This window comes from Podarcis tiliguerta (genome assembly GCF_965153285.1).
Source record: "Podarcis tiliguerta genome assembly, chromosome: 12".
NCBI classification, from domain to species: Eukaryota; Metazoa; Chordata; class Lepidosauria; order Squamata; family Lacertidae; genus Podarcis; species Podarcis tiliguerta.
Genome location: NC_139545.1, coordinates 18,478,376 through 18,498,515, shown reverse-complemented (window position 1 = coordinate 18,498,515; position 20,140 = coordinate 18,478,376). Strand labels below are relative to the sequence as shown.

General features: G+C 43.1%; 1 protein-coding gene across 7 annotated transcripts in view; it reads right to left on the bottom strand.

The window, feature by feature from the left end:
• NEK10 (NIMA related kinase 10) overlaps positions 1-20,140 on the bottom strand; it is a 111,626-nt gene that overhangs the window by 35,775 nt on the left and 55,711 nt on the right. For all 7 annotated transcript variants that reach the window (XM_083404661.1, XM_083404664.1, XM_083404663.1 and 4 more), the window contains exons 24-29: positions 14,532-14,661; positions 13,384-13,454; positions 8,513-8,726; positions 6,813-6,996; positions 6,395-6,481; positions 133-181 (exon numbers count right to left, since the gene is read on the bottom strand). In XM_083404661.1, coding sequence (XP_083260787.1) covers positions 133-181; positions 6,395-6,481; positions 6,813-6,996; positions 8,513-8,726; positions 13,384-13,454; positions 14,532-14,661 — 735 coding nt within the window. The remainder of the gene's footprint in view (positions 1-132; positions 182-6,394; positions 6,482-6,812; positions 6,997-8,512; positions 8,727-13,383; positions 13,455-14,531; positions 14,662-20,140) is intronic.

Genomic DNA, 20,140 nt, shown 5'->3' with positions numbered 1-20,140 from the left:
TCCAGTGTGATTTCAACATCCTGGAAAATATTTCCTAATTTTGAACATTTCTAAGTTCTGCAGTATTGTACAGACACAGCTTTGGAGAACTCAAGATTAAAGCTGGCCAAAGATTTTACATTGCAAGCTTACCTTGCGTTAGTCTGTCTTTCAGAAGCGCTGAAGCTTCGTTTTATAATACCTGTAATGAAAGCACAATTGATATATTCTTAATGCTGGAAATATTTTCAGCTGCCAGAAATAGATTCAGTCTCCCAACATTTTTATCCTATCATAGCAACTTTTAAAAGAAACTGGTAATAAAAGATAGCTCTAAAAATAAAGAGAACCAATATGTATGCAGTGCATAATGATTCACACAGATATTTTAATCAGGCTAGTGAACCGTAAGAATATTCTACTAGCTTGCCAAAACAGCTGTGTGCAAACCTACTAAATTGCTTTCATTATAAAATGCATTTTTACCCCACTCTTTTAGAAGGACTTTTCAGGCAATAAATGCCTATTTCTTTCTGTCAGTGTCTAAAGAGTCTACTGCAATTTTTACACAGCTATCACTTCTTGTAATCTGTTTATTATTTTTGTAATATTGATACTCAAATAGCACAATATATTATGTTTCTTTTTTATGTCCCCAAAGGAGCTGTCTTTTGGTGTCTATCGTGTCACTGGTAGAATTAATGTTAAAGTAACTGTATAATGTTAATGCCCTCTCCTCTATTATATCACCAATAATTTTTTTGAAATTTTGATTCTTTTCATAACCATCATTCAATTTATCAAGTACCCACTTTCTTAGTTTAAAACAACTAAAGCAGTTATCATCTTTGACTATTACCTCTCTCCATTATTTTATATGATAACATTCTGTTGTCTTCTACTAAAGCCGCAAACTTTGCTAATTTATAGAATTTCCAGCCTTAATCTTCCAAAAATTTAATTAAAATTCAGATTTCTAAATGCAGCAGCTACTGCCAAGTATGGAACAGGCATCTTGGAAAAGAAATACAGGATCACAAGCTGAGATATACATGGGAAACAGGAATGAAAGTTTTCTGTGTGTCATTTTGAACGCATCTTATTATAAGACCACTGCAAGAGGCTTTTGACATCCTGGAGGCCTTAAAGAAAACACCTAGGAATTATCATCTCATTGTTGAAAATGTGCAAAACCACAAGAGCCAATCAGATGCATGTATGGTAGAACTGCCTTCATATTAGAAATCCAGGTGTTATACCCATGTGTGGAGCTGGAGGGCGATATCCTACTCTCCTCCTGCAGTTATCAGGTAGTTCTTACAAATTCTCAGTTTCTCCTCCTATTTCCTCTACCAGGTTTCCATTTATTTATTTTTTGCTTTAATATCAAACATTCCTACATGGAGTTGAAGGTGATGTACTTAGTTCTCCCCCATCCCATTTTAACTGCACAACAACCCTGTGTGGCGATCACACAGGGTCCCCGGATGTTTCACCGTCTATTGATCCCTGTGCCACCACTTTATTTCTCGCTGCCACCACCCAGGCCCTTCCTGGTACAATACTGAGTCCAGTCAGGGTTAAACTGGAACATAAACTTCTGTTTATTTATTACAGTTTAACAAGCGTGTGGTTTCATAAACGGTCTCAGTCAATTCCAGTCATGGAATTGACCTATAACTATATTCAGACCTATAACTTCCGCTACTTGCTCTCACTCACTAAACCACCTCTCAGATATTAACTTGTCTTCCTATCCCCTAACTGTTCCTGACTAAGCTTATTTCGCTACACTAACTCAACCTACCCACAGACTCTATCCCAATTCACTCCCACTCCAACCAACCACCCAACTCCCAACGAACTCCATCCCCCCCAAGCTGGTTGTATACTCCCTCTGACTCCACCCCCCTGCGTCCTGATTGGGTAACCTGTTTAACTATTTCACCTCCAGCACTCTCGTGTTAACGTCACACCCTGATGGGTAGGTTAGGCTAAGTGAGTGGTCTAAGGTCATCCACCAAGCTTCATTGCTGAGTGGGAATTAGACCCTTGTTTCCCAGGTCCCAATTCAACATTCTAACCATTACATCATTCTGGCTCTGCATTAGGACAACATTCTATACCATTTAGTTGTTGCAGCACCACCAAACCATTCTTAAAGTCTATCAGCTTCCCAATTTGTCTTACAGTGTGCAATTAGAATAACCTTTATATGAAAAATGGTACCAATACAATGCCAGGTGCAGAAAATAGCAGAGAAATATAAACAACCTAGCAGCCTCCTACCTGGTGTGGCTTGGGAATTCTAATAAACCGAAAGATCACTACAGTTTTGAAATCGGCATTTAGAGTCAGTGCACTTGTGAAAGTTTTAGTCCAACCCATCTTGATTCAAAATGGCATCCAAACCTAGATGGAGATTTGCTCCTCGATCTCCGGAACGATCATGTAAAACTATGTTTTGGTATCGTAATATACGTCCAAATGCGCAGAGAACAAACAACTTCCCAAAATATATAGTGGATACAAACAAGGATCAGCAAGGTAAAGGTAAAGGTAAAGGACAGTTAAGTCCAGTCGCGAACGACGCTGGGGTTGCGGCGCTCATCTCACTTCACTGGCCGAGGGAGCTGACTTTTGTCCGCAGACAGTTTTGCCAGGTCATGTGGCCAGCATGACTAAGCTGCTTCTGGTGAAACCAGAGCAGTGCACGGAGATGCCGTTTACCTTCCTACTTTCACTTTTTGGCGTGCTTTCTAACCGCTAGGTTGGCAGGAGCTGGGACCAAGCAACGGGAGCTCACCCTGTCAAAGGGATTCGAACCACCGACCTTCCGATCGGCAAACCCAAGGCTTAGTGGTTTAGACCACAGCACCACCCGCGTCCCTTAGGATCAGCAAAGGTACCTTAAATTTATCAAGTGAAAGGGCTTGCCTAACTGGAGCAGTATCAGAAAACCAACACTGACAAGCTGTAGCCCAAAATGAGAAGCTGTTGCAACCCATCAAGGTAAGTAAATCAAATTAGGTTTTAAACAGAGACGTAAGCACAGATCTGGGTAGCCAAACATAATAAGGAATGGATAACAGGTTTGGGGAACCTGTGGCACAGAAGATATTGGTGGACTAGAACTCCCATCATCCATGACCACTTGCTGTTTCTGGGGCTGATGGGAGTTGGAATCCAAGGACAACTTGAGGGCAGGAGGAGACACAAGGAATGTACAGGCCCTCTTACATTACACTTTTGAAGCAGCGTCCAAATATTCTCGCGTGGGACCGGGTACACCCTTAACTACATTGAAACAACATAAATCAGTTTTCAGTTGTTTCAAAACAAGTGAGTCTGGTATGAATAATTTTGTCCGCATTCTTCTGATCTGTTCTCATTATATAGACTTTGCTCAGCTGTCTTTAAAACCTAGCTTCAGTGTGAATTAGAAGGTTCTGATGTGACAGACCGGTCAGAAAGAATACATCATCACAATAGTATGATAACTAACATCTTCAGAGAATCAAGAGCACGGAAGTTCACCTCCATGTTCACAGGTTTTGTTTAATGAATTCAGGGCAAGGCGCTTGATCTCATTTGTGTCCTATTGGCTGCTCTCCAAGGTAATCTAGGGCACACTGAATAAAAACAATTTCACAGCACACTCCGAGAAAAAGAGAGGCGAGCTAACGAGAGAGAGAAATGTATCTAAAACATTTATTGTTTGGAAAGCTTCACAGTTGATTGTCAAGAGTTGCACTACTCAAAGCAGAGACACTTAGATTTAGCAATTGTTTCCCTTGGCAAATAGAAAGGGGGAAGCATTATTTTTTCTCATTCTTAGCTCTGTTCTATTTGCACTCGTTAGTTCTTTTATTGTATCATAAACACAAACAATAAACAACAGCCCCACATTTCTTCTCCCAGAGGCAGGCACAAATTGTTCCAAGCACTTGAGCATAATCCATAAAATGTGAATAAGTTACTGTTAAATTAGGCAGGGTGGGGAGACATATTATTTACGCTTGAGCTCGAATTTAGTTTTGTCTGGAACCATTTTGTAACCTAGACCAAGTGGTCAGAAATTAAAGAGAGGCTAGAAATGGGACAAAAATGCCTCTGGATCTATACTGGACCATGCCAGCAGACACTGTGCCCTTCCAAGATGGAATGGGACTTACCCACCGGCATGTGAAAAGACCTAGAAGTCAGATGTGTGTGAAATCAAGTTTTAGATATCTAGTAGACATGCAAGTAAAAAGCACGTTTTCTTAGAGTGATCACAAGTTGGTTTGGGGGTGGGGGATATTGGACCATCATAAGACTGTGTGTGTTCCTTTTCCCATCCCTGAACCCCAAATTTCAGTTCAAAGGAGGAGAAGGCACATTGCAACTTGCAAAGAGCAATGCATATTTTTTATGGGCTAATCATGGAACATTTGGTTTAGTGCTATTAGTGTGGTCGATACTGTAGTAAATACAGAAAATGCACTGCTTGCTACCCATTAAACTTGCAGTATGTTATGGATAACTATCGAGGAATCCATGTGTGATAGCTTCATTAGATACTCATAAAGCTTTCGGTAAAATACTTGTCAGTTATTTGTATCTACTCCTGTTGGACTTCGGCAAACTTAAACAGACTGACCCATCCTGGAGGGGGGGGGTTAAACTGGGATTTTGTTTCCATATTTCCCCCCTGTTTTTGTAATTGTTATATAATGGAAATCGGTAAAACCATATTTATTTTAAAAAGTCAAAAAAGGACAGACTTGCAATCTAAACAAAACTTAAGTGGCAGAGTTTGACAAGGGGGTATAAAGGAGGAAGGTTTTTTAATTGCAGGGAGCAGAAGGAAATGACAGGAGGCCCTAAAAATCACCCAGTCCTACCATAACAAACTCTTAGACAATAGCATACAGTACCTAGTGGGATCCATCAATACGTCAGTGTTCATGTAAAACGTAATCTAAAACGTGTGATACTTCTATAATTATTTTCTGAGCCCTGCAGCGCTACAGTTCTAGAAATGTTGACTAGAATTAATGAGTTTATAGGTAACTGGTGAGACCTTATTATTTTTGTTAATGTGAGCGAAGAGTCTCAAGCAAAGAGATAGGTGGCATTCAAATAATGTTTTTTTAAAAAAAACAACAACAACGATATACTGTATAGATCAATGTGGCAATTAAAATTGCATAAGCAAACACTTTATCTGTCACAACAGGTATTGGATCCACTTGATCAGACCTGACGTAAGAGAGAAAGCTGATTGCCTAAAAGGGAGCTGATGCTTTCTAAAACATTATTACAAAGGTGTAAAGACGCAGAAGAAGGCTTTAAAGGCAGTCTATTATTTCTAATTTGGACAGATACAGTGGTGCCTCGCAAGACGAAAAGAATCCGTTCCGCAAGTCTCTTCGTCTAGCGGTTTTTTCGTCTTGCGAAGCAAGCCCATTAGCGGATTAGCGCTATTAGCGGTTTACCGGCTATTAGCGGCTATTAAAGGCTTAAGGGATTAGCGGATTAGCTGCTAAAAGGCTATTAGCAGCTTAGTGCCTTAGAAAAAGGGGGTGGAGAGTGAAAAAAAATCGCAAGAATCGCAAGACATTTTCGTCTTGCGAAGCAAGCCCATAGAGAAATTCGTCCTGCGAAGCACATTGAAAAACGGAAAACCCTTTCGTCTAGCGGGTTTTCCGTCTTGCGAGGCATTTGTCTTGCGGGGCACCACTGTAGTTAAATTGCCATAAGTATAAATTGCCATAAGTATAAATATTTTCTGTATCTAAGAGAGTGGGGAGATTAATTCATATTAATACATCTGAAAAATGTCATTCTGAAAGGAAATTAGGGGGGGGGGTCCCCACAAACTTTAGCTTTAAGTATTCCTCATTGACATTTATATTCATGTGAACGTTTTACCAAAGAATGAAACTCCACAAGACCATAATCATCCTAAATTTTTCATATAATGTCTATATTCACATGTTGTTTCTTTCTACACATTTTTGAGCCTTTTTCTTCTTTTTTTCTTTGCATCACTTTATTTCTTTATAATTGAAACATTTTCAGAAAGGAAAGTCTATAATCATATTGCAGACCGTAGAATCTGGCTTCCATCACTGAACCCACTGCTTGCCTCAGAACATCAGCTTTCATTTTAAAAAGCAAAACACACTTTTTCTATCCTTCCTTATCTGGTTAAGAAAATCATTAAATACGAAGGCTCAGAAACCCAAGGTAATCTACATGATTCTAAGACCAAGGCTTGGGATTGTTTCTACATGACTTTCCGCTAACCAAGTCTTATTGCTTATTATTCACATACTTCCACTTAGGACTCACACATACCTGTGTCAATACATGCTCAGATCCATAAGAAAAATGTTGGTGATTAGAACTCTTGCTTAAAGGAACTTACCAAACGCTGATTCTTTAAGAGGACTTGAACTAGAACTGCTGGAATTATCTGATACGTCCAGTTCATCATCTAATTCTGAGAAGACATCTGTACATAAAAGCGGAAACAAACCTTTCTATCCAACTCCAATCATTTTATTTGCATATCACCTTTCCAAAATCAAAGCCATGCTCAAGGTGGCTTGCAACATATAAAAAAATGGCATAACTACCAACATAACAAAAGTAGTCATAAGAAATAAACAAAACATCAAAAAGTACACTACCAAACTGAACAATTTCCACAGAAATAAGAAGATCCAGAATAAAGATATAAAAAATAAGAGCAACAACACCCCCCCACCAAAACCACCAACACCCGAAAATAACCCAGCATGGTAAAAGTACTAAAAATGCTCATTTTGCTCATTCATCACTACCTTTTTCTGAGTTTTCTAAAGTGCAGTTATCATCCGACAAGGTTAAATCGCAAGCTTTCTCTTCATCTTTTCCAGAAGCTAGATGGAAGTTTTCAGTCAAAAGATCTGTATTTTCAGAAAATTCGCTTTTTAAACTGGCTGCTCCACTGCTACTGCTGCTAAGGCTTGATTTCTCATAATGTTCCTACAAAAGAGAACAGAAATGGTTTCCTTTGATTGTGTAGCTTCCAGAAGTACAACCTGGGTACAGTGGTACCTCGGGTTAAGTACTTATTTCGTTCTGGAGGTCCGTTCTTAACCTGAAGCACCACTTTAGCTAATGGGGCCTCCTGCTGCTGCCGCACCGCCGCACGATTTCTGTTGTCATCCTGAAGCAAAGTTCTTAACACGAGGTACTATTTCTGGGTTAGCGGAGTCTGTAACCTGAAGCGTATGTAACCTGAAGCATATGTAAGCCGAGGTACCGCTGTACAGTGTTCAAGCAACACAATAAATTTCCCTCAGTTTCTTTTAAGAACCATTAGAAGCTCTGCTAGCATAGAATTGTATACAAAAATGGCTGGTTCAAAACATGTTTCAGATACGCTATATGATCTTCATTACTGACTTTAATGTGTAAGCGAATTAATTCAGCAGATAATCTTGCTGCGTAAGAGCTCCTGATTCAGAGAGGTTAAGTTGTTTTTTGATCGATTTCAAATATGATTGTGCATTAGCAGGTTGCTTCTGATTTGCTGCTTCTTTAGCTCCATTTGTTGGATTTGCACAGTAATAGCCTCAGCAGTGGCGTAGCGTGGGTTGTTAGCACCCGGGGCAAGGCAAGTAATTTGTGCCCCCTAACCCCTGGATTTTAGCACTCGAGTGCGAGCGCCCCCCCCCCGATGTTGCGCCCGGTGCGGCCGCCCCCCCCTGCACCCCCATGCTACGCCACTGAGCCTCAGCACTTTAGATCCAACTAAGTAGAGGAACATTTGCTCTTTGTGTGTTCTAAGCCAGTGACACTCCCCACTAATAGAGAGAACTAGAGTTGCAAATGAAGCTTTCACAGTCCCGAGCAATGTTAAATAGAGGGGAACACTTTGGTGGCTGCACACATGGTGTTTCCTCTCTTCAAGCTTGGAGATCCAGTTAAGCCATATTAGATATATAGATGCATGCTTGGAAGCCTGATAACATTATACGACACACCAGTGACAAGCATGACAGCGGGCCAATGCACTCCTAGGTAAAGGTAAAGGGACCCCTGACGATTAGGTCCAGTCATGACCGACCCTGGGGTTGCGGCACTCATCTCGCTTTATTGGCCGAAGGAGCCGGCGTACAGCTTCTGGGTCATGTGGCCAGCATGACTAAGCCGCTTCTGGCAAACCAGAGCAGTGCACAAAAACACTGTTTACCTTCCCGCCGGAGTGGTACCTATTTATCTACTTGCACTTTGATGTGCTTTCGAACTGCTAGGTGGGCAGGAGCAGGGACCGATCAACGGGAGCTCACCCCGTCGCGGGGATTCGAACCGCCGACCTTCTGACCGGCAAGTCTTAGGCTCTGTGGTTTAACCCACAGCGCCACACGCATCCCTTAATGCACTCCTACATACACAGTATTTCTGCACATCCAGTTGGGCAGATTGGTCCAATGGTTCCTTGCATTCACATAATACTCTATTATATGCGACAATGTAACTGAAGGCATTTGCTTACCTGAGATAATACAGCAAGCTGGTGGTGACATGTGACTGCATTTCGATTGGCCTCCATGAAATATCTCTGGGTCCGCCTCCTCTCGCGTTCCAATTTCCTCTCCAAGACAAGCTGGGAGGTTGATAAGCCATCTAAATACTTCATCATCACATTTGGTATCAAGGAACTGACCTCTACTATGTCAGGGCGACTCTCTGCATCCGGGGTCAAGCACCTATTGGGGGGGGGATCCATTATTTAAACAATCTATGATGGTGATTGGCTGCTTGCCTTTAACTGTAATTCTTTGAGTGGTCACCTGTGCATATGCATTCTGCATTTTAAAAAAAATAATCTAAAGGAGATAAACATTTTGTTTATTTGCCGCTGCAAAGCTCTTAAGAATGTTGCTTATTTCTTTGTTTTGTACAGATTTATTTTTGTGCTGCGAATTCAGGAATAATTTTCATTTTAGGAATGCCCATAAAAATAATCACCAGGCTCATTTCAAAATGATCTCTCATAATTAAATCCACTATCGTGTTTCTATTTTTGCACTTTTAAAGCTCTTTCCTATCTTCTTCTGTGTTGCTATCTGTTTATATCTTACGTTAGAACGATGTCAATTGTCAGCAAAGTGATTATTGTGATAACCCAAATGGCATCTCTAGCGAATTACACTGTCACACCAAGTAAGTAAATATTAATGGAATCAGCTGATTACATGCTTCTTTTAATACCACCACTTAAGATCACTGCAGATACTACAGCCTGTGCTGTTTAAATAAGTATGTGAACTTTAGACCTCTTCTTGCTAACTCCCAGTCATGTGACCGTCTCTGCTTGTTTCCTCTATCAGATTTCCTTCCCCTTTCATACTTGCTCACCTTCCATTCATCTCTTCCCCTCATTACTGTGAACTTCTGTTGCTTCTTTCTTAGGCCCCTTTTCCCATTACTACAAAATCCCCCTTGTAACATCAGAGCAACTCTGCCAAAGGCAGACAGGAGAACCTTGCTCATATAGGTAGATAAGAGCAAAAATGCAGCCGTGGAAAAGATCAGGTCCTTTGCTTGTGTTAACAGCCAAAGTCTGATCAAGTGCCAATAGGTAAAGGTAAAGGACCCCTGGACAGTTAAGTCCAGTCAAAGGTGACTATGGGGTTGCAGCACTCATCTCGCTTTCAGGCCAAGGGAACCGGCGTTTGTCCACAGACAGCTTTCCAAGTCATGTGGCCAGCATGACTAAACCGCTTCTGGAACAACGTGATGTAAGCCAGAGTGCATGGAAATGCCATTTACCTTCCCAACCCAATGGTACCTATTGGCGTGCTTTCGAACTGCTAGGTTGGCAGAAGCTGGGGCAGATCAATGGGAACTCACTCCATCGTGGGGATTCGAACCACTGACCTTCCGATCAGCAAGCCCAAGAGGCTCAGTGGTTTAGACCACAGCACCACCCGCGTCCCTCAAGTTCCAACAATAACAATAACAATAATAATATATTTATACCCCGCCCATCCAGCTGGCTTTCCCCTCTGGGCAGCTAACAACAGGATATTAAAAATATGATAAAACATCAAACATTAAAAACTTCCCTAAACAGGGCTGCAGTCAGATAGTTGTTTATTTCCTTGACATCTGATGGGAGGGTGTTCCACAGGATGGGTACCACTACCAAGAAGGTCAGCTGTCTGGTTCCCTGTCACCTTACTTCTCACAGTGAGGGAACGGCCAAAAGGCCCTGGACCTCAGTGTCCGGGCAGAACGATGGGGGTGAAGATGCTCCTTCTGGGCCGAGGCCGTTTAGGGCTTTAAAGCTCAGTACCAACACTTTGAATTGTGCTCGGAAACATGCTGGGAGCCAATGTAGGTCCCAGCATTATATGGTCTCAGCGGTTCCTGAGACAGCATTAATTATCGATACAAGTAATTTTTCACGTTAGTCCAATGAAGCAAGGAGTCTGTAGTAGCCAGGGGACAGGCTGGAGAAATGAGGTAAGATGCATCAAGCTGTCAAGGAACCGGGATGTGTGGGGTGGGAGATTCAAGATAAGGAGCCAGAGGTCCAGCTCTGAAGCCATACTTAGATTTGACATCATTTACACTTAGGAATGTTCCCCACTGTAATCCAGATGCTGAATTCCATTTAGAAAAAATGACCATTCAGGACCATCAAGAGAATGAGGATGCACACTGGAATAGCCAGGGGCTGATCTTATTTACATTCTTATAGTATACAAATTAATGGAGAATAAAGCTCTCAATGACTCCTAGTCATGAAGGACATTTCCTGCTTGTGGGCAAGAAATACCATATGTTTGGTTACTGTAGGAAACAAGGTGCTGCACTGATTGGCCTTTGGCCCATGGTGGGACTTAACCCACCATGTAAGGAACATATCAGACAGAATTCTTCCATTGTAGGTTCAGTTTTAAACAGAAGCTGGGTAATCGCTCAGTGGAAGGTGAAAAGAAATCACACAAAAACATCAGAAAGCGTATTTTTATTCTCGTTATGTTTTGTAATCAAAATTTGGAGATTTGTACTGATGATAATCAACGTGCATTCATGGAAAGCAATTCCAATTAGCTAGTTCCACCACCACCACCACCCAAATTTTGCCTGAGCACACCTGGGCTCCATACTATATTGTATGAATTTTATGCTTCCCTGTATACTGGGTGCAGCTCAACTGTGTATGAAGTCTACATCCTTGAGGAAAAACAAGACATGCCATCGGAGATGAGGGAATGCTTCTCCATTTTATTTTATTTATTTCAATAAAACAGCTGGAAGGACCCTTGCTTTGGGTGGGTGACAGCAAAGGGGAGAGCATCACAGACTTAATTCAAGCTGCCCCCTAGGTATCGAGAGAGAAGCATACAGGCACCCATATACCTAAGGTGATTTTTAAGCAGTTTTCACGACAGAGTAAATATGATAGGATTCCCTTGAAAAAGACCTATCTGAAATGCATCGAGAACTTTCTAATCCCTTGTTTTCTTTTCTCCGTGGAAAAACAGATGGGGGCGGGAGTCCCAATCCAAATTAGGGGCCACACAGCTGCTTTTACCAAAAGAGAGGCAAAGAATAATCAAACATGCATTCTTGTATCTTCAGAGTCACAGCTAGGCTGGCCTGGAGCTTTCTCAACAACAATGGCAATAACAGTGGTGCGGGAGCAGAAGGAATGTACCTGATATACCAAAGAATTGCCTTCTGTTCAAAACCAAATAAAAAAATTCCTTCCAGTAGCACCTTAGAGACCAGTTAAGTTTGTCATTGGTATGAGCTTTTGTGTGCATGCACACTTCTTCAGATACACTGAAACAGAAGTCACCAGACCCTTATATATAGTGAGAGGGTGGTGGGAATGGGTGATTGGCTGATAGGTGTGGTAAACCTGTTGACGACTGCAATTGGTCTTACAGGAAAAAGCAAGGGCTGAGATGGCAAAAAATAGCTTTATCATGTATTTAGCAGAGACATCACCTTGCCGACAAAGGTCCATATAGTTAAAGCTATGGTTTTCACAGTAGTAATATATGGAAGTGAGAGCTGGACCATAAAGAAGGCTGATCGCCGAAGAATTGATGCTTTTGAATTATGGTGCTGGAGGAGACTCTTGAGAGTCCCATGGACTGCAAGAAGATCAAACCTCTCCATTCTTAAGGAAATCAGCTCTGAGTGCTCACTGGAAGGACAGATCGTGAAGCTGAGGCTCCAATACTTTGGCCACCTCATGAGAAGAGAAGACTCCCTGGAAAAGACCCTGATGTTGGGAAAGATGCAGGGCACAAGGAGAAGGGGATGACAGAGGACGAGATGGTTGGACAGTGTTCTCGAAGCTACCAACATGAGTTTGACCAAACTGCGGGAGGCAGTGGAAGACAGGAGTGCCTGGTGTGCTCTGGTCCATGGGGTCACGAAGAGTCGGACATGACTAAACAACAACAACGACATCATGTATTCTATTCAATTTTAGCGAGTATGATGGAAGACTCGGTCCTGGGGCAGCATAAACACCAGCCAAATTACAGCATGAGCTTTATCTTATAGACAAATAAAGAATAACAAAATATTGCAGCGTCTCTTCCGCCCTCCTAACTGGAATGTTTCTGTTTAGAGTTAGAGCCAGTAATTCATTCATTCAGTCATTCAGTCATTCATGTTTAGAGTTAGAGCCAGTCATTCATTTTCCAGTGGGGTTTTTTTTTAAAAAAAAATATCCTACTTGTACAAAACTTGGGGTTTCCATAAGCACGTTGATCCCTCCCCTCTTGCTTCTCAGGACTCCTGCTTTGACTTCAATCCAGTCTGTACTCACCACCTGTTACTGGAGAGGTTAATGTCAGGGGGTACCAGACATGTAGCCAGCAATACACAGCTCTGTGTTCCACTGTGCACAACAAGCTTTATTCCTATTGTTATGTATTAAGATTAGTGGCAGTTCTCACTCAGGGCCACCAGTATGTAAATGAAGGATTGAAAACTGTCGCTCCTGATTGGTTAGCTAGTTGTGAGTTGTTACTGTTTCAAGTTACTTAGTATTATATAAAGCAGCCAGCTAGGTTGCAGTCAGTCTGATTCCAGGAGCAGTTCTAACTGCTGCAATAAAGAGCTGTGAATCCAACAGAGCTGTGTCCTTCGTCCATCTTTTCCACTATTTAACACCTATCTAAACTGGCTTTTTTGTTGCTTTGTACACTCAGAAACTTCACAAGGAATTACAGGTTCAAGGCATTACGCAATTCCACACCCCCCCCCCCAATTACTTCGACTGGCAATATTTTCAGTGGCATCTCACATTTTTAAATTGTACTATTAGCTCTGTGGCCACGTATCCTCTTTAGACTTAGAGTAAAAGGACCTTTTCCACAAGACACTTACTTTTTAATGACCGCTGAAACCTTTTCAGAATAGGTGCCCTCTGGGACTGGCTCATAGGCAGATTCAACTATCTGCAAAATAAATGAATACTTTGCTGTCAACAGGAGAAAAATATCATGTTATGGATAAACTGGGTTTCAATCTGCCCCTTGAACAACAAGGCACACAATCAACCTATCTTCACAATGCCCTTGCGGCACATATATACCATGAATTTGACTCATATGCATGTATCACACTCAAAAATATACAAAGCAATTTCCATGCAGAAAGTTCATCCAAAATTCACTACAAACACTAATGATGATCTTGCCTTTACTCATATATTTTTAAGCTGTTAAGTAAATTTATATGTCCACAGACAGAAAAGCGGGGTACAACTAATAAATCAAATCTGGTCAATCGGGAATTTCATGACTGAGACCCACCCACTGACTATCTTTGATTTTCAGTAAAATTTATTCTTTATAGAAACTTATTAAGAACTTGCTTGATTTTGAAGCCCCTGAAATTTGAAGAGTCTTTTTGCTAGTCTAGACTTTGAGGGATAGCAAATACAAAAAAAGAAAAAAGTGAACACATTATATAAAGTTCAGTAATAGTAACTGATGTGATTGCTTGATGTGAAGTGTGTCTCAGTTTAGACAAGAAAGACATAATAAGACCTATTTGTGAATACAGTGGTACCTCAGGTTAAGTATTTAATTCATTCCGGGGTCCGTACTTAACCTGAAACTGTTCTTAACCTGAAGTACCACTTTAGCTAATGGGGCCTCCTGCTGCTGCCGCACCACCGGAGCATGATTTCTGTTCTCATCCTGAAGCACTATTTCTGGGTTAGCGGAGTCTTTAACCTGAAGCGTATGTAACTTGAAGCGTATGTAACCTGAGGTATCACTGTATAATGTGTCAGAGTCAAGGCAAGGCAGCAGAAAGATCCATCATAACCTTAATCCAACTCTAGGAGTTAGGCTCACTCCCTAGTCTATACCATCAGAACAGCTTCTCTGGTACTGCTGTAATGTCCATGTGCGATGAGGAAACGCTGCATAAAGAACATTTTTATTTCAAAAGGAGGAAGGAAGGGGCATTCATAAAAGTGCATGAACACGCAAAGGTAAATGGCTTCAACTAGCAAACCTGCATACTTTAGTTGCTAAGGAGAGCATGTTGGTGCTGTAAAATGGAGGGTTGAGAGTTGCCATCTGGTAAAGGACGCATCCTGCAGCCCAGACATCAGCCTTCTCGCCATATGGCTCGCTCTTCACAACTTCAGGGCTAGGCAAATAAAAGCAAAATTCAAAAAATCCATAACGGAGATAGAACAGGTCACAATATTATTTTCAGGGAAGAGGCTGCTAGCTGCCACACAAATGCATCTTTAGGGAAAATACTAAACAATTCAGAGTTTGCAGAAGGTATCGTTCGCACATCAGAATGTTTATGAATGCTTACAACACAAAACGTGATAACTGCTTCTACTTACATGTTCATATCTGTCTAAACAGATGCAACCCCCCCAAAAAATCCCTATTTTTTTAATTATCCAGATGGTATTGCAATATTAAATAAATTGGACTATGCTACAATTTCCTTACATGTGTAACACATAGCCATGATTCACCCCACTGATCCTCCCTCTAGTCTGCCCACTTTACTACTCTCTCAGCAAATCTCTACCATGAACATAGGATTAAATAACTTCCAGGAGACTAATTACCCAAGTCCAAATTTACTCACTAAGAGGTCCTGCCAACCTAGCAGTTCGAAAGCATGAAGTGCAAGTAGATAAATAGGTACCGCTCCAGCAGGAAGGTAAACGGCGTTTCTGTGTGCTGCTCTGGTTGGCCAGAAGCGGCTTAGTCATGCTGGCCATGTGACCCGGAAGCTGTACGCCGGCTCCCTTGGCCAATAAAACGAGATGAGCACCGCAACCCTAGAGTCGGTCACGACTAATGGTCAGGGGTCCCTTTACCTTTAAGAGGTCTTTATTCCTATTTGCAGGAAATACTGCCTTAACTTCATGTAAGAGGTTGGAACTGATGATCTTCAGATGCATTCCCCTTCTGTATTTATTGCTTTCCAGTCAATATCACAAAAGCAAATCAATTATTTTTTCCTCCCCTCCCATCTTTGGCCAAGCTAATGTAATTTAGTCAACTGAAGCCTTAAATCAGTCATTCTTTTCCACCAGCCAAACCCTTTTAAAATCAAATAATGCATGATTTATGTTCATCCCTCCTCCCTAAAATCTTTTTTATCAGAATTATTCACATAATTCACATTTCATCTACTTCACTCACCGTTTAAAAAACAGTTTGAAAATTGACAAAGTTCTCATTGATGCCTGTCATGTGCCTGTCTCACAAATTCTAAGGGTTTCCCCCCCCCCTTCTCCTTCTCCTCCCCCACCCATACAAAAGGTTCAGGGAAGCAAGCTAATTAAGGATGGTACTGCTATGATCTGTGCTTGGCAAACTGGAGAGATACAGCTGGCTTTGTTTTCCATAAGGAACATATGGCAATGAAGTTATATGAAATGTACCCTTACAAAAACAAGCCGAGGGGGGAGCAGGAAGCGAGCGAGAGAAGAGTAATACCTTTATTATGACCAACTAAGAAAGATATTTAACAGTGAAAAAATGTTCAGGTCTCCAAAAATTCTTCTGGAAGCTGAGCTGAACATGTTGTCCTGAGAGGTACTGGAACAGACACACAATAATGTCAGTCCCTCCTCCCTTTGAAAAATAAAATCTAGCGTTTAACCAGTGGCATAGCAGGGGTTGCCAGTGCCTTGGGCCGTGCAGAGAGGGGGTGGGAGAGAAATGGATGGAGCACACATGTGCATTCAACTGCTTAAGGCAGAGGCCTTCAACTTTTTTGAGTTCATGGCTCCCTTGACCAACTACATTCTTTCTGCGGCACCCCTGTGGGACTCTGGAGCCGTTATGTCACGCCTTGCCTGCAGAACTGGCAGCCTCTCACCCTTTTTTGAGCACGCTGCCTTGTGGAGTGTTCCCATCAGCCTCCTTTCCTTGGGAGCTGCTGCTGCCCCTGGTCTCTGAGCTGCCCCCCGTCTCCTTCCCAAAGAGAGGTGCCTCCTTACACTGCCCCACAGCGGCCTGGGACTTCTGTCCATTCCCAACTACAAGGGCTGGCAGGCTGGGCTTGCTTGCTTGCTTGCTCCAAGGCCGCTTCAGCTCCTGGCAACCAGCACCCCCTAGCCAGCCCCAGAGGCACCATTAACCTGGGCAGCTTGTAGCCAGGGCTGCTGCAACAAACATCTGTGCAAGCCTTTGGGAGGCAGAGACACGAGAGGACATCAGAGGAGGGAGGGCAGGAAACAGGGACAGAGGCCAGTGTTGCCTGCAGCACCCCTGACCATCATTCAAGGCACCTCAGTGCAGTGGCGTAGCGTGGGGGGTGCAGGGGGTGCCGGCCGCACCGGGCGCAACATCGGGGGGGGGCGCGCTCGCACTCGCAGCTCTCTGCCCCTACCTGGCTCACTCTCTCTCTCTCACTGCAGTGCTGGCTGTGCGAATCCGAACTGAGCCGCCGGGTCGCCGCCCACTGTGGAGGGGAGGGTGCCAGGCGTGCGGTGCGGTACGGAGAGAGAGTGAGGGACTATCTGGGGGAGGGACAGTGCAGCGGGGGGGGGGCCCAAATTACTTGCCTTGCCCCGGGTTAGGGGGCGCAAATTACTTGCCTTGCCCCGGGTGCTGACAACCCACGCTACGCCACTGCCTCAGTGTGCCATGGCACACTGGTTGAAAGCCACTGGCCTGAGGCATCTGCACCACTCAGGAGATTGCAGTCGCAGAGATAAGAAAAGAAGAGTCGTTCCATTGTCTGGAGAGGTCACTTCCTGGTTCACATGGAGAAGCCGTTTTCAACGCAGCCCAACAATGGAAGTATGTGGCTGTTTTGAGGCAGCATCAGGTGTCAAAATTTTGCACCCTGGACAACCGCTCCTGTGGTGCCGCCGCCCCCCCCCCCCCACACACACAGTACACCACTGCAACAATAACTGAAACTTGTGAGGAAGGGATAGAAATAAAGGGAAACATTTTGCAGAGTGGGATCTGCATGGCGGACTGAATTTAGTAATAGAATTCTGCACTACAGTAAAATGGCTTTAGCCAAGAAGCATGTTGTCAGGGGTTCAGGAGCAGAGTCACAGGAGAGGGAGGAAACGGAGAGCGAGGGGGAGGAGTCTGAAGGAAATGTCAGCGACGACAGTAGTCCGAGGTCTCTGAGTCTCTCCAGTGACTCGGAGGATTCACAGAAAGGGGCCCCCATGGTCAGGGCAAGGGGAGTGCCCAGGGGGACACCTCGGGAAGAAGGGGCCAGAGGAGACTCAGAGAGTAGCAGTTGGAAATCAGGGCCCGCGTCCCCCCCAGAGGGCAGTAGGGGGGAGGAGTCCCAGGCATCGGGATCAGGTGGAGCGCTGCCAGCGGGAGAACATGAGGCAGGATTGACCACACCTCCGTCGGGGAGTGAGGAAACGGTCATCAGGAAAGTTAAACGCGCGCGCGCGCCAAGTTCAAATGTACAGGAGGGAGGCACAGTGGGCAGCCCGGGAAGAGAGCCAGGTCCTAAAGCCCGCAGAAGAGAGCGGGAGGAGTCAGGGGGGTCGTCATCGTCAGCCTCAGAGGAATCCAGGGAGACAGGGGCCCCGGAGGGCAACAGGACCCAGAGGAGAAAGAAGAGGTGGAGTAAAGCGAGAGTCTTAAACTGGTGTACAGGGGGCGGGGACTCAGAGGGAGCTTCGCCGGTCTAAAGTTTAGACGTAGGGATGGAGCGCTGCGGCGTGGAAATGGAAACTGTACTTCAATAAAGACTTTTGTACATAAATACCAGCCAGCGTTGGTCCTCTGTGAGCTGGGACCAGGAGCCAGCCCTGACACATGTGATTAACATATGAATTAGGTGTTGGATATTTAAGTCAATTGGATTTTACAAACGCTATATTCAGGTAATTGCAATATTTGCTTTTAAGCTTTCAGCCCAGCACCTTGTATTCAAGCAGGAAGATTCCCACTTCACTAGTATTCTGGTGAAGATAGATTAGCATATCCTTTGCTAAACAAATAGTTACAGCAAGAACAAAGCCAGATTAGTTGGACATTTTTCAATTTCATTCTTTTCATTTTCTCTAAACAGACTGAGCAGTGCTCTGTGTTTTCTCTGAAAGGACTCCGCATCTGCTCCTCTTACGCAGAAATCGTATTTTTTTATTTAATAACAAATCTTCTTGAATGCTAAACTCAATCTTCTTCCCCCCTATATTCCTGATAAGCTAACTGATAGTATGTAACTTGTTTTCAGACTGTCTTACAAGGTGATGCTCAACGGTACAGGATTAGCTTGTGTAAATATTAGTTTTCAATGGATGATTCTTTGTGCAAAGGTCATAATAAAAGCTATTACTGTGGGGATGATGTACTGATGATATTAGAGGATTTTGTAAGGCAGGGAAAGTTTTAAGGCTGAAATGGGCTAAGCCCAGATTGAACAGCCTGTGTCGAAGAGTTCAGTCTCCCAAGGAAGAGCTTCCTATCAGAAAGCATACTTCAAATGGCAAAAAAACACACATCCTAGACTTGGCCCGGAGACTTCTAAAGAACCCCTCTTCTCATGTCTTCTGTTAACTCAACATGTAGTTGTGCCTCTATTTCCTTTTTTGCTGTTATTTACCTACCCGGTCCCTGAGATCATCTTCTGAGGCCCTCCTTCGTGTGCCTCCTCCTCGAGAGGTCCAAAGGGTGGCAACAAAAGAACAGGGCCTTCTCTGCAGTGGCTCCCCATCTATGGAATGCTCTCCCCAGGGAAGTTTGCCTGGCGCCTTCATTATACATCTTTAGGCGCCAGGCAAAAATGTTCCTTTATATCCAGGCCTTTGGTTGATCTTATTGACATCCAACACCCTTTTAGAATGTGGCTTTTTTTGGGAGGGGGGATTTATTGGGTCACTGCTTTTGGTTTGATTTTATATGCTGTGGTCTTGTTGTAAACCGCCCTGAGACCTCTGGGTATAGGGTGGTGTATAAGTTAAATAATAATAATAATAATAATAATAATAATAATAATAATAATACTGCCCATCGCTCTCTGTTTTCAGAGTTTGAAACGTTGCTTTCTTTTTTATCTGTTCCTCTAAGCACAATTGTGGGCAATTTTAACTCATCATTATTTACATCAAGCGTAGCCAAAGTGGGGCTGTGCAGATGTTGTTCAACCCTCATAAGCCCCCCCCCCCAGCCAGCATGGATAATGGTTAGGGATAATGGGAGCAGCATCTCCAACAACACCTGGAAGGAACTACACTGGCTACCCCTGATTTACATCATTGTCTTCCATGATGGATCTCTCTTCTTCCTTTTGTTTTACAGAAAGAAGTGATGGCATGACTTGTGTTGATGGAAACATCTTTGTTTATCATTGTGCAGCATATGCAGTAATTACACTCCTTACAGTTTGCTGAAAGCTTCAAATGCAAATAGTAATGAAAAGTGTCAGCTGATTTTCCAAAGGTAAAATGTATTCCTAGGAAGAGGACATAGAGCACACAAGAAAATTAAAGATTATGAAACAGATAAACAACAACAGCTCAATCAGGCTGGAACATATACAGTAGCTGAAGAGAACAATCGGAGGAAGGTTGAAAGCTTTGCTTTAAGAAATCAAAGGTTTCAACTAGATGGTGAAAGTTAAACACGGGTGGAGCAAGGTGGACATTAAGGGAGGAGATTGATGA